The sequence below is a fragment of the Ovis aries genome, chromosome 2 (assembly GCF_016772045.2).
Source record: "Ovis aries strain OAR_USU_Benz2616 breed Rambouillet chromosome 2, ARS-UI_Ramb_v3.0, whole genome shotgun sequence".
NCBI classification, from domain to species: domain Eukaryota; kingdom Metazoa; phylum Chordata; class Mammalia; order Artiodactyla; family Bovidae; genus Ovis; species Ovis aries.
Window position 1 is genome coordinate 229,594,412 of NC_056055.1, and position 15,202 is coordinate 229,609,613.

A 15,202-nucleotide genomic window follows, 5' to 3' on the forward strand; every position below is an offset into this window, starting at 1 on the left:
TCATCATATTGTGCTGTGTGCTATATTCCATGTCATATTTCTTTGTATGCACCTAAGTCTTCCCATCTCTGGAGCAACTAGTACAGTTAGTGACATGGCAGGTAGCAAGTCAGATCTTCGTCCTGGTAGTGGTTGACGCTGGTTTTGTTACAGCTGTTTTTCTAATATGTAGTGTCTATAAAGTGATTCAGATAGAAATACCATCAGTTCTGTTGCTTTTTCCGTTGTGTTTAGCTGATGTTCTAAATTTCATGAGATTAAAAGCATCAAGGAAACCACGTGCTGGGAGCCTTTAGTTCCCAAACTATTTGTTTCTTTTCCTTTTTTATTTTTTGGTTCAGAAATGGATAGAATTTTACTAGGGATAGCATTCGCCATACATCTTCAGTATCTTTTTACCGAGGCAGTGAGTTTTGAGAAAGGCATTTAAGGGAAATTCCTTAAAGGTGTATTCAACTATTCTTTTCTTGCTTCTTCCCTGTCCTTCAAAAAATACTTGGAGGAGGGATTCTTTTGTTTAATTCTTAGAGTTTATCATGAGTTTGGTGACAATTTTTTTTTTTTACCCTTGAAAGTCTTCTGACTTTTATATTAGTAATATCCTTGTGATATCCTTCATTATAGCAATTCTCTTTATATGTATATCTCAAGCTAATTTCTGTGAATAATTGAAACTACAAAAACTATTTAAAAAAGAGTCAGGATGGTCAGGAAATCCATCTTAGATATTCAGGCTGAATCTCAAAGTAAATAAAGACGTGATTTCAACAAGCAGAGAATGAAGAAAAGATTTCAGATGCAGGAAACACTGGGAGAAAAGGATACAGTTAGGGCCAGTAACCCATTGTTCAGCCTCCCAGGCTCACTAGGGCCATGACAGCTAAGCAGTAAGTACAAGTGTAGCAAGTGTGTTGTGCCACTACTTTCGGAACTCTACTTAAAGGTGGGATTTTTTTCACTTCTCGGAATATTTGTTAAAATTTTTGCTGGTTATTTACATTTGGGGGATGATTTTATGAAAATATATTTGCAAGAGAACTTTCCTTCCTTTCCTGCATGAATGTCTGTTATCCAACTTCTTAATTATATTTGTCATTGAATTTGAACTTTTTCTGGCCTCAAGTTTGGAAAAATTTAATTACTGTAACTGTTCTTTACCTTACAGTTTATGTCAATAAGCAGACACTCCTCTGTGCCCAGCACTGACCTCAGCAGTAAGCAGTTACAGCAGATACACCACCACAAGCCCCACTGTTAAGAAATTGATAGATTGATGGAGGAGGAGGGAAATAAGGCTCATTAATGAATTAGAGGATTATAAAAATATTTTATGAAGGAGAAGGAACTTGAGATATATTCTGTAGAATAGGGAGGGACTGTTTCAGATGGTGGATACAGTTAAAAAAAAAAAATTCCAAAATGAGATTGAACATGGGGGTGGAAGTGAGAAATAAAAAGCAATGAGCTTAAGTGACTTAGGTGCATGTTAGGCTTCCCTGGTGGCTCAGACAATAAAGAATCAGCCTGCAATGCAGAAGACCCAGGTTTGATCCCACGTCAAGAAGATCCCCTCGAGAAGGGAATGGCTATCCTCTCAAGTAACCTTGCCTGGAGAATCCCTTGGACAAAGGAGCCTGACAGGCTACAATCCTTGGGGTCACAAAGAGTTGGACACGATTGAGTGATTAACACTTTCAAGTGTACATGTATGTTGTTGGGGTGGGGATGGAGGGCATTTGTACAGACATGCATTTGCAATTTTAGGTACCAGGGTAGAGATGACATGTAGCCAGCCCACCGCAAGTGGCCCATCAGCTTTAGGCATTTAAAGGCATTTTGGTGTATCTGCTATACATCGTGGCAGCAGTTTCCACAAGACCAAAACAGCAAAGAAATGGCTTACCAGCCATTTCAGCCAATTGTGCTTCTGTCAACCATCCTTTCTTTTGCCCTCCAAAATGAGAGGCTCAGGTCTCTGTTCATGACCCTGTAGAGAACTGGAGTCATCTCTCAGCCATTTCCAGGCTGATGAGGATTATATGCATCATCACTGACTTGTTTAGTCAAGTACAGGGAGCTGTCACATTTACTTGTGTTTTAATTTTATGACTCCTAGCAGGTTGGCCTTCATTTAATATGCAGTGAGTCTTGGCTAAAAGCTGAGTTCTAAAAATAGGATTCATGTATTCAATAAAGTATTCATAGGGTTGCTACTTTGTATCAGGTACTGCACTTGGTACTGACTCTGCCAGAGTGAATAAAAGAAACATCCGTGTACCCCGTGCAGCTTATGGTCTTAAGGGGGAGAGTGAAATTTAAGGAACAAGCGGAAGTTAAAATGCTGTTGCCATTGCTCTAAGTACTGTAAATGAAAGAATGCTGAAGGAGAGAGGATGGGAAGCCCACTTTTCATTAGGCTATTAGGGAAGGCCTCTCAGAACAAGTAACTTATTACACTGTGACTTGGGATGAGATATGATAACTGTGGTTTCGGTACCTGCTGATTTTTGTTGAAATCATGCACTCTGGGAAGGCTTTCTCAAGTAGAAGATATTTAACGGTAAATAGGTGTTTATAGGAGCATAGGGAGAAGATATTTATAGAGTAAATTGGTTCAGAAAAAAATGCCTGTAAGCTCTTGATGTTACTGATTGGGGGACGCAGGCAGCTATGAGAATTGTAAATTATTTCTAGAATCTTAAGCCCAGTGAATATAATTTATAAATAATTGAAATAAAAATGCAGGCATGATCATAATTCAGAAAATGGTAGATTTTGAGTTTTGTCTGTAACGTTTTAATATGGCCGATACACTGTTTTGTTATCCTGTCTTTTGAACTTGGCATATGTATAAGCCAGATTGTGAAAGACTTGATTTCCCCCCCTAGGTATTTATTGTTTTTTAATTACTATGAAAAATGAAAACGTAAGAAAATTGAAGCATGTGATGAATTGCCATATACCTAAATATAATAATTAACATTTTTCCATTGCTTCATTTTTTAGGTGAAATATCTTAAAAACATGATGTTTTTCCCAAACACACAAATATGCTTTTCTGAAAAATAAAGACATTTTCCTGCATAACCATGAAACCATCATACCTAAACCAGTCCTTGTACACGTTCCGCCAGTTACCCTGGCAAGTCCACATAGTCCATTTGGTTGGATCATACCTGTCTCTTTGGTCTCTCAACCCATCCAACTTTTTGTTTTCTTTCTTGTACTACATTTTCTTGTTGAAAACAGTTGACTGTCATGTGCTGTCCCACCTTTTGAATTTGTCTGAATACGTCCTCTTTTCTTGGATTTCCTCTAAGCTGAATGAGGTCTGTAAACTTGATTATATTCAGATTACCTTTCACACTTGAACAGCTTGGAGGGTTAGGGGCACTAACTTTCTACACAATCCAATGTTAGAAGTGTTAGTTGCTCAGTCGTGTCTGACTCTTTGCGACCCCCTTAACTGTAGCCTTCCATGCTCCTCTGACCATGGGATTTTCCAGGCGAGAAAATGTGGCTGGCCCTCCATGTAATATGCCTGTTTTTTCCATATCCTTGGTTCAACTGTATCCAGGGCTCTTGTACCCACAGATTCAACCAACAGCACCAAAAATCATGTGGTACTCTGGTACTTACTGTTGGGAAAAATCTGCTTCATTAGTGGACCTGCACAGTTGAAACCTGAGTTGTTCAAGGGATAATTGTATATATTTATCTTTTTTAATTATTAAGAAATACAAAAAAAGAGAAAAATCCCAAACTTTGATTTCTGTTATAACTTTTGTCCTGCTTACTCTCCCTCCCTTTCTCCACATAGGGGAATATAGTTAGAAAATCAAATAATACACAAGTACAGAAAGACACAAAATAACCAGAAAGCTGCTCTCTACTTTTCTCCAAAGTCAATGACTGATATTTTTCTTTCCATGTGAGAATTTGCATTTACCAGCATGCTTAAATGTGATTTGTTTTTTAGTTATATCAAAGTTGACTTTAAAAACAACCTTTTGGGCTAAACTGACTCATCCACAGCTTTCTAGGTAATGTTCTATTATTGAACCTCTAAAAGCATATCTTTTAAATGTTCTCAAATGATTTAAACTTGTATTTCCATTTTATTGTTACTAAACTACACGATTTGGCTTCTTCGCTTAGAGACTCCTCCACACAGACAGCCAAGGAAGCCGATGATTATCTGACTGAGTCCAAACAGCATCTCGAGAATGCCCACGAGCAGTAGACCTAAAAATACTGAGAAATGGATAATCCTGTGTTTGTTTTCTATAGAATTGAAGTGCAAGTTGTATACTCTCCAGTTACTGGCTGTTGTGTTGGTGATGGGGGGATTATTGGAATCCATACGAGAAACACAAGAGTCTTCAAAGAACCACTGCAGATCAAAGGATTCGTAATAACTGGCACTGAAAAAAAAAAGGAAAGAAATGATAAGAAAAAAATATTCAGAAATACCACTGACCATCTCAAGAATACATCATGACCTCCAGAAAAGGACCTGTCCAGTAAAACAGACACTGCTTTTAAAATATTGTGCCCAGAAACTGTAGCTAGGATCAGGGTTCCAGAGGATGTACCCTTGTATGCTTAACAGCTATAAAAGGTTGATTCATTATGTATCTCATCAACAAGCACTTCTAAGGATTCCCTGGTGGCTCAGTGATAAAGAAACTGCTTGCCAGTGCAGAGGACACAGGTTCGATCCCTGGTCCTGGAAAATCCCACATGCTGCAGAGCATCTAAGCCCGCAACTCAGGCACAACTGCTGAGCCTGTGAGCCCTAGCGCCCATGCTCTGCAACAGTAGCCCCCACTTGCTGCAACTAGAGAAAAGCCCAAGTAGCAGCATAGCCATAAATAAGAAAAGTGAAAATGGTGGGTTCCTTCTCCAGGGGATCTTCCCAGACCAGGAGCCCAACCCAAGTCTCCTGCATCGGCAGGCAGATTCTTCACCACTCAGCCACCCAGAGGGAAGCCCTCTGATTTCCTATTCCAGCCCTATTAGTAAAGGGAGTTTCTTTGGATTTTGATTCACGACTGTGGTATGCAAATTTTGAGAGAGTTTTCTTTTTTAACCATTCAAGATAAGGAAAAAGCAGTTGTTTTTTTTTTTTCCTGTAACCACAAAAATGAATTCTATTTGTTTTCCATACTGAACAATGTATAATTAACGAATGAGATTCTTATTTTCTTTCAGTTTTACCAGTTGTGCCTAGATTAAGGCACAGAATCATTTTACAAGACTGAAATGAACCATTTCCATGTAACTCCTCAGCATTACTTGCTACTCCGTGACTTAAACTTTTGACTCATCCCCATGCCTATAGTGTGTTTATATTATGTTTGCATGATTCCACTGGCTGCTGCTTTGTTTCTTTTTTAGGGGTTAGTGGTAAGCCTCTAGATTTTATTTACTCACTGTGTTTTTGTTCAGATTTTCAAAGTAATATATGCTTAGGTTTTACAAGTATAATTGGGCTTCCCTCGTGGCTCAGACGGTAAAGAATCTACCTGTAATGCAGGAGACCTGGGTTTGATCCCTGGTTCAGGAAGATCCCCTGGAGTTGGAAATGGCAAACCATTCCAGTATTCTTGCCTGGAAAATTCCATGGACAGAGGAGCCTGACGGTCTACAGTCCATGGGGTCTCATAGAGTCAGACGTGACTGAGTGACTAACACTTTCACCCATTTCACTACAAGTTTACTTTGATCAGAGGTAGTGCTCCTTTCCTCCCCCGAGGGCATCCTCCATTACCATTCTTCAAGGATGAAAGTTTCTGGTGCACATTTTCAGAAATTTTTTATATACATGCACATATGCTGCCATAGATTTTTGGAAGACAGGATAATCCATCTAAGACTGCTCCTTTTAGCCAAGACCATACCCAGAGCATTCTGAATGCAGTGATTCCTCCATTTCTCTGAGGTTGCGCCAGCTGGGATTACTGTACTAAATCCCTAAGACTGTCCCATGAGAGAAAACATGGCACCAGGTCAGCACCATAGTCTTCTAACCTAATTAGCTGCAGCTGTGTAAGGAAGCAAACAGTTACTCACGTTAAGTTTTCAAGTGAAAATTCACAACTGGAAGTTGTGTTGCTTTGAGAGTTGCAAATGAGAGGGCCCTCCGCAAGAGCCTGGATGGACACCAGCAGGCAGTACGCAGCTCCAATGACTGTGATGGCGTTCAGAAGTGATGAAAGAAACATCTGAAAAATTAAGTAGGCACGTTTGCGCACATTATTACAGGAGCGTAGTCTGTTACAAGTTTCAGCAGCATATGTGGTCTTTATCATCCACCGCTGCCATTGTCCAGTTGCCTTACAGATCTCGAACTTAGGATCTAGGTGTGATTAGGTGGGATTTACGCAAGAAAGCAGAGGGCAGGGTCCCTGCCATTCGATTAGACTCTTCAAAATATCGTTGGTCTTGGACTTCCCTGGTGGTCCTGTGCTTAGGAATTTGCCTACCAATATAGGGGATACAGGTTTGATCTCTGGTCTGGGAAGACCCCACGTGCCATGGGGCTACTATGCCTGTGCACCACTGCTGACCCCACATGCCTAGAGCCCACACTCTGCAACAAGAGAAGTGCATATGCTGTAGCTAGAGAAAGCCCACAGATAGCAGCAAAGACCCACTGCAGCCACAACTGAAAGTAAATAAATGATCATTGCCATTGTTTCTGAAAAACTTGAACTTGTATGCTCTACCTGAACCTTGTTCATTTCAGTGGACCATTACAATGTGTCAGGACCAGAGAGACTATAAATAACTAGATAAACACCAAATGTCAGAAAAGGTATTTTTTAAATTAATTTTCTAATTTATGGTTATAAATATGACACTTTTAAAAAGTGGCTGTTACCCCTGGGAGCATATTAGAATCACTTAAGATGCTTTTGAAAAATACTGATATAGAATCAGGGAGGGCCACAAGCCATGGATATTTTATAACATTTTCCCTAGGTGGTTCTAATGCTCCTATCAGGCTGAGAATCATTTCTTTGAAACCTTAGACTCAGCCAGGAATATTTACTGTGATTTCTGGTTTATTGATCTGCTTGCTTCCTTAAAGAATTGTGAGAGGAGTCCTCAGAGTTACTGTGTAACCATGTTCATGGCATAAAGACTGGGAATTTTGGAATCTGATGGTGGTGGTGTGGATACAAATCTCCCTGCTAATGGCGCAACACTGGCAGTTTTTTGCTTTCTCTGAGGATTAATTTCTCAGTCAATAAAACAAATCATAAAACACGGATTTTCAGAAAAATAAGATAACATGCTTGAAAATGTTCTGAGTACAGTGAGAGACTGGAAAAGGAAATAGCAACCCACTCCAGCTTTATTGCCTGGAGAATCCCATGGACAGAGGAGCCTGGCAGGCTATAGTCCATGGCATTGCAAAGAGTCATACACGACTGAGCAACTAACACGCACACAGTGAACGAAGGTTAGTAAATATTAATTTTCTTTACTTTTCAAACTTCCTTTGTTTTTTTAGCCGCACCAAATGACATGTGGGTTCTTAGTTCCCTGACCAGGCCAGGGATCGAACCTGAGCCCCCTGCATTGGAGGTGTGAGAGTCTTAACCACTGGACCACTAGGGAAGTCCTCCTTTACGTTTGACTTAGTTACAATCTTAATCTTATACATACCAAAATGTTTGGGGAAAAAAATGTGATGTTCTCTTTTAACTGCATAAAACATTCTGATGCTAGTAAAACAGTCTTTCACGTGCATGAGAAAACAGAGTACTTTTCCCTAAGTATTTTATACACATCACAAAAATAATGAGTACTTGAGTATTGTGAAACTGATTACAGCTCTGAGAGTGACTTATAAATCTTTCTTTGAAAACCTTTAGACTGAAACTGAAGATTGAGGAAAGATCCAAAAGCTGGCTCCAAAAATAAGGTTTTACGGGGAAGCACAAAGACAAACTTCAGTCTCAGTATTATCGTATAAATCCTCCTAAATAGCACGTGTCTAGGACCAGTCCCGCCACTGGAGACACACAGTTGATGCAGTTGATGCTGACGCCTCGGCGACGTTGCTGAGGTGCCAGGAACTGCTTCTGCCCTTCTGCTCCCAGACCAGCTGCGCTGTGCTCACCCCGGTTTTGCTGTTGCAGCACGCTCTTTTCCTCGCTGCCAAGGACATCGTTGTTGCTGGAATGGCCTGGAAGTTACATCAACAGGAACGATTAATATGATTACTTCCCAGCAAATGATAAAGCAGTAATCTTCACCTTCTACTTAGCAGCAGTTGTGGGAAGCCAAGGCTTAAGAGCACAAGAAGGAAGTGTGGCAGTGTCCTCTATCTTGTGATCCCCGTTTGGACCAGAAAGATTACAAGGGAGGGCAAAGGATAGGGGATTTCAGGATAGCAGTTTCAGACTTTCCCGTCTACATTTTAACACTACTCTGAGTCATCATGAGGGAGACTTGGATTTTAAATACAGTGAGTTACTTATTAATTATTTTGAAAGAAATGTTTCTGAAAGAGTTGGTTACATCATCCAAAATTCACTTAAAAAAAAAAAAAAAAACTATAATCTGCAACCACTTACCCAATTTCCCTAAAATGGTGTGAGTTAATCCAGCAACTGTTCAGAAAGGAAATTGATGGTTTTGTCTGCCTGGCAGTTGGGAACTAAGAACTCTATCATCACCCTTCTCCCACTCCCAGGGGCACCACTAGCTCCCTCATTCCCCAACCTTGTGATTTGAGAATTATTTTTGGCTCTACATTCTCCTTTCTACTCCTGTGTCCATGGTATGAAACGGTTTCACTTCACATTGATGTTTAGAAATCCTGTATTACATTCAGTGTCAAAGGAATACATACTGCTGGTGAAAGCTATAAGGAATGATGTCACATTCTCAGGAGTTAAGTTCAAACGTTTACCAATGACTAGTCAGCAGCTGGGGTTTCCCTGATGACTCAGGAGTAAAGAATCCACCTGCAATGCAGGAGACAGAGGAGATGCAGGTTTGATCCCTGAGTCAGGAAGATCCCCTGGAGGAGGACACGGCAACCCACTCCAGTATTCTTGCCTGGAGAATCGCATGGACAGAGGAGCTTTAGTGGGCTGCAGTCCATAGGGTTGCAAAGAGTCGGACATGACTAAAGTGACTAAGCAGGTACTCATGCAGTCAGCAGGTATGACTAGAAATTCTTCCTGGAAGAAGTTTTATATCACTGAAGGGAGGGATGTCGATTACTTCCTTCCGCTTAAGAAATTTTAGCCACAGGGTTTTTGGGTTTGTTTCTGTTTTTTGCTGTCTCAGCACAGCTGCCCTTGGGTAGTTCTCTGTCCTCCCACTCTTCTTTGTAACATTTTGTTGAGTTCTAACAGCATAACAGGCACTGTTATAGCTATTGTATGTCTTTTAATTTATTCGCAACCTCATACAGTTCCTATGAGGTAGGTGCTAGCTATCCCCATTTCACTGGGGCGGAAAACTGAAGCCCAGAAAGCTTGAGTAACTTGCCTGAAAAAGTAGAAGAGATGGGGGGAGGGGGGTCAAAGCTGACCACTAGGGTTCCAGAGCCCAGACTCTTAACCACCATTCCAACCACACTGGCCAGTTCCTAACAATTCTCTTTTCCTTCACAGAGCTTATTCATTCTCTTCCCTACCACCACCGTCACCTCCCTCAGACATCTCAACGTCCTCCTAATTGCTCCTTCCCCCCAATCTATCTTTCCAATACAGTGTCTACCTTTATCCTTTCAGAGCAGATCTAAGATTGAATACCTTGGTTTAGTCACCGAGTTGTGTCCGATTCTTGGGACCCCATGGACTGGGAATCTATTAGGCTCCTCTGTCCATGCGATTTTCCAGGCAAGAATACTGGAGTGGGTTGCCATTTCCTTCTCCAGGAGAACAGGCATCTTTCCTGCCTTACAAGACAGCTTTCCTGACAAACTTCACCCTTTTCTGACCATGAACTGACTCCGAAAACACTTTGTATTTTTATCAAGCTTTGCCTACAGACTGCCTTGAACACCAGTAGCCTAGACCCTCAATTGCTGAGAGCCCAGAAGAAAAGAGAAAAGAAATTTATGCACCCAAATAGGTGTCAGTGTTCATAGGCTACACGTCTTATGTGGTACCTGTAAGTGATACTGTCTTCTGAGCTTAAGGAATATATTGTTTAGAACAGGAACTGGCAAACTATGGCCCACAGCCTCTTTTTTGTAAAGTTTTATGAAAACACAGACATGCCCATTCACTTACTTAATTTTTCATGCTGGTTTGGTGCATAAGCAGGAGAGGTGAATAGTTGTGAGGGAGACTGTCTGGCTCCCAGAACCTAAAATATTCACTACCTGGCTTTTCACAGAGGAAAAAAAAGCTAACCCTGATATAGAAAATTAATTAATCTGTTAAAAGAAAGTTGGAGCAACATTAAATTATAATTTAGATGGATAAGTCATTCCATGTTCCTTATTGATATAAATTAAACTCTGCTAAATTTCTTAAACATTAGCTTATTTCAAAGATGCTGAAAGAGATACATTCATAGTTCCCTTCTCTTACGAAGGGGCTTTATAAATAATAGCTTTCATATATGAATCCTCACCTGGTTGACTTCTGGCGTGTTGACACATCTTTGTTGCATTATTACCAGCAATTTGATAACTCATTGTATTTCAACCATTTTGCCCATTCATAACTTTGGAAATTAGAGGGATTCTTTATAGGATGGACATTAAAATGTGCAAGTGTGTATGTGTGTGTATGACTGAATTATAAATCTTGCAGATTGTCTCCTACAAAAATAAGTAATCTGGAGAATACTCTTTCTCTTCAATTCCTAAGCACATTCGAATGTATCAGAGTTTTTGTGAGACTATTTTTCTTGATAGTCTTTTGTTTTTATAAAGAAAAGAAGTAGCATTGTTCACTTTTCATTACCGAAGCCCATACTTTCATCCAGTTTTAGAAATAAGGCATAGGATTTCATAAATGAAATCCAGAATAGCTTTAGACCACTACAACTCTGTTAGAATGCAGATTTCTGGGACTCCTCAAAGTACTTGAATATGAAAGTAACACATAAAACCATGGCTCACTATAAATATAAAAACTGTATTTTGAAATTTTTATTAAACAGTATTTTCTGATTTAACATTCAACAATTTCTATTCTGAGACTTTAATAATTGATTATTACATAGTAAGTGAACTCAATAAATAATCATGATTAAGATTAGGCTTATAATTAACCTATAAAATAAAACAGTCTTTCTATTATTTAGAGGAAATATTTTAAGGAAACATTGCAAGGGTTTTTTTTGGTACTTGGGAAAAGAATGTGTATTGATTTTCCATTTAGTAGATAATAAGTGAAGATAATAATATTTGAATACTCTTAGTCATGGTTTCAAAGATGAAAAGATTCATTTCTGTTCTGGATAAATCATAAAGCCATAAAATAACTGTATTTTATGATGTGATCGATGATGAATTCCATAGTTTTTATTATTAATGACTTCTTGCAAAATTCCCTGTTTTTGAAACTAATTTAAAATGCTGCAGGTTAGAACTGGATTTCAAGAACTATGACAAAAGTGCTTATTAAGGGAGTGATTTCTGTGTGTATACAAATATATTGAGAGTTCAGTATTTTGAACTAAGTCAGCATTTAGATGGATGTAAAGGACACAATTCCCTTTGAAAAAGATATTCTTCCCCATTCTATACATGGCCGAGGATCAAGAAAATAGCCCTTCTATCATCCACCTATTTGCTTGTGAGCCTAGTCTAGAGTCTGATTCTCTGTCAATAAAATGTCTATTGAATGCTTCAGAGAGTTGTTGATGCTGTGAAGATGTTGCATGATACTGAGTAACAGCAAGAACCTGGTGTGATAGCAATACATTGTTAGTGTTTATTGAGGGTGATAAAGGAATCTTTATCTGGAAAGAAAGTCTAGATTCTCTGAAACAGTTTCATACTTATGTAATCTTTCTATGCTTTGGTTTCCCGGTTACTTGAGTTTATGGGTTAAGTTGTAGATTTTGTCTTTCCCTTTGTCAGCCTGAGACAGGTCATGAGGATTATGGTGCTAATACTGATGGGAAACAGAGGTTTGGAGTCTGATAAATCTGGAATTGGGTTTCACGCCTACTGTGCTACCTTATTAACATTCTTAACCTTCTCTTGGTCTGTTAAAATACAAACATTAATCACTACTCAACCAGATTTTTATAGAGTTTAAATAAGGTAGTGTAATGTATGAAGTCAGTGGTCTCTCTTTCTGTGTTTCATATATAATGACCCAAAAGCAAGGAGATTGAACCTGTCAATCCTAAAGGAAATCAACCCTGAATATTCATTGGAAAGACTGATGCTGAAGCTGAAGCTCCAATCCTTTGGCCACCTGATGTGAAGAGCCGACTCATTAGAAAAGACCCCGATGCTGGGAAAGATTGAAGGCAGGAGGAGAAGAGGACCACAGAGGACGAGATGGCTGGATGACATTACTAAATCAATGGACATGAGTTTAAGCAAGTTCCGGGAGATGGTGAAGGACAGGGAAGCCTGGCGTGCTGTAGTCCAGGGGGTCGCAAAGAGTCAGACATGACTGAGCGACTGAACAACAACAACAAAGACTGTTTTCATGTAAGTCAGGGAATAAGACTAAGAACAGTAACCGATCATCAGTATAACACAAATGCATATCCAAACAAGGGTGCATTTCTCTAGCATTTATGAGACCACCCTTAAATAGGCCCTCAATGGTATAACAAAAATAAGCCTCTTGAATGCTGAATTTTCCAACTTTAATTACATTCCCACTTTTACTGATATGGAGACAAAATCACAGGATAAATGATTTGCTAGTAGTAATATACTGGGGACCCAACCAGAACTGAGATATTCTGCCAGGTCTGAAAACAGGATTTGTTGCCACACCATGGGTCACACCTAACCTATCTGCACCAGAATTCTCAGGAAAAGGCATATAAATCTGCAAGTATTACAAGTGCCTGGGGGTGATTTATGGCCAGGTACGTTGGGCAGTTCTACCTTACACTGCTCAGCTACAGATTTCAACAAAGATAGACCTATTAATAATTATCAAACTTTAAACAAGCACCATGATGTTTGGGTTGTAAGATCTGAGTCAAAAAAGTCACTGAGGTTAGAGAGAGCCAGGGTTTCAAGTCCCAGACCTCTTAGGTCAACTCCCCTAGGGGCAGGCAGTGTCATACTCATGCCTCACAATTTTTATCCAGTAGGTTCACCGGCTGTGAAATGACCCACCCCCTTCCTACTGAGCACTTCCTCCTCCTGTTGTTTTCCCTGTGAATACCTAGAGACTGGGATTGGCAAAGGAAAGCTAAGGCAATGAATTCAAAAAGTCTACCACTACCTCTGAAGCTTGGGAAAGCGGACTTATATGCAAAGAAGTATTGAAATGGAGCACCCTCCTATGATCCTTGCCCCTCAGGTCCTCAGCCTGCCTTTTGTCTGTGGAGAAACTTTAGCCAAAGAATAGAATTAATCAGAGAAGTGGGAAAATGCAGAAACAAAGGAAAACAGTGAAAGGAGACCAAATGATAACAACATAGTCATTAACCAGGCTTCCCTGGTGGCTCAGATGGGAAAGAATCTGTCTGCAATGCAGGAGACCTGGGTTTGATCCCTGGGTCAGGAAGATCCCCTGGAGAAGAGAACGGCTGCCCACCCCAGTATTCTTGCCTAGAGAATTTCACGGACATTTTAATTCCTTCTCAAGTAATTCATGGACATTTTAATTCCTTCTCTGTAGGTAATATTCTGAGCTGGATTCTGTGACCTGCCTTATAGATACTGAAATCCCCACCAGGTGGAAAAATTTAACTACATGGCGACCAGAATGTAGCCACGACATAAGCTGCCGCAATTCTGAGAACCAGCCTCAAGAAACTTGGAACAAACTGAAACTGAAGACTAACTGTGCCTAAAACAATCGAGATGACGCTGGTCAGACCACCGGTGACCAATTTCAAGACGGCCATGAGAGATGACTGACTGTTGTTGCAAGTAGCCGCCTCCCTCTGTCTATAAAGCTCTTGCCCACTGATTGTTAGTTTGAGGGAGTTGGATTTTGGACAGGCATCCCCCCACACACAATTGCTGGCATCCAAAATAAAGTAAAATTTCCTTTCCACCAGCCTGAACTCTAATGGCTTTTGAGCAGTGAGCCGCCAGACCTGGATTTGGTAACAGTACAATACATAATAATCCAACCAACTTTTATCAATGTATTATTATTTTTTGGCCCAAGCTCCCTAGCCTATACCACAGTTCATTTAAATTGCCATTCTTCACTGATGCCAATACACGTTAATACCATACCCATTTCCCTGCAGTATATCCTCAGCCAAGACAGAGCTCACTGCAAGGCTGCAAGGTTGTCTTTAGATCATCTTCAATATAACAGGCAGGCCTTTCACCAAAGTGAGTCAAGTAAATTTCACTCACCATCACACCTGCTCCAATAATTCCAGGGAACCACCATTCAAAGCAGGAGATGGGGTTTTTTAAAAATTGGTCTTCATCCACTAAGTTGACAATTAGAGGTATTACGTTGAGAGTTACTCCCAACAGAAGTAGAACCAGCAGGCTGAATCCATTGCAGGCTGTCCATCCTTCACAGCAGGTCATGGTAACCCCCTGGTTTAGGAGAAATCCTGTCTGGGTGGCTGTTTGTCTGGCACTGTTTCGCCGTTTGTCTTATGCCTTCTAAATAAAGCTCAGCACTTATAAAAAAAAATTACAGAAAGCAGTTCAGAGTCCAGTAGGGCAGGACATTATTATGAGTATTACAGGAAGTAAGGATGATTTTATGTTATGTTGGGGTGGAGGAAGATAGGTGGGAAAAATCTATAAGTGCTACTAGATAAATTTATGCATGAAAATAGGCAAAAAAAATTTTTTTAAGCTTAAGATACGCTCTTCTAATACATTTTACTAGTATGCCATATAAAAAGTAAAGTTAAGAGTATCCAATTAATATAACCTATTTTCTCTTGTATTGACATTAATATCAGCTATGAAAGTTCCTTATTTTGAAGTTGTTCAACAAAAAAAATGAATATATATAAGATTGGGAGAAAAAAAGTATTTTCTCCACTGCAAACATTCTTAATTAGTCGAAATGTTAGGGTTCAGTTTCAGGCT

At 39.8% G+C, this 15,202-nt stretch overlaps 1 protein-coding gene across 1 annotated transcript; it reads right to left on the bottom strand.

Moving 5' to 3' along the window:
• Positions 1–3,890: 3,890 nt before the first annotated feature.
• TM4SF20 (transmembrane 4 L six family member 20) lies at positions 3,891–14,740 on the bottom strand. The gene is made up of 4 exons (XM_004004981.6): positions 14,504–14,740; positions 8,135–8,200; positions 6,076–6,227; positions 3,891–4,424 (listed from the first exon to the last, which is right to left on the bottom strand). The coding sequence occupies exons 1-4, from the start codon at positions 14,684–14,686 to the stop codon at positions 4,133–4,135; spliced, it is 693 nt and encodes a 230-aa protein (XP_004005030.1). The 5' UTR covers positions 14,687–14,740; the 3' UTR covers positions 3,891–4,132.
• Positions 14,741–15,202: the final 462 nt, after the last annotated feature.

Bases quoted from the DNA above. Each gene is read 5' to 3' on its own strand.
- TM4SF20 (XM_004004981.6), bottom strand. From the start codon at position 14,686: ATGACCTGCTGTGAAGGATGGACAGCCTGCAATGGATTCAGCCTGCTG. The intron at 8,201-14,503 runs GTGAGTGAAATT...TGTAACTTCCAG, and splicing joins TTATTGGAGCAGGTGTGATG to GCCATTCCAGCAACAACGAT. The intron at 4,425-6,075 runs GTGAGTAACTGT...TTTTTTTTTCAG, and splicing joins TTTTCACTTGAAAACTTAAC to TGCCAGTTATTACGAATCCT.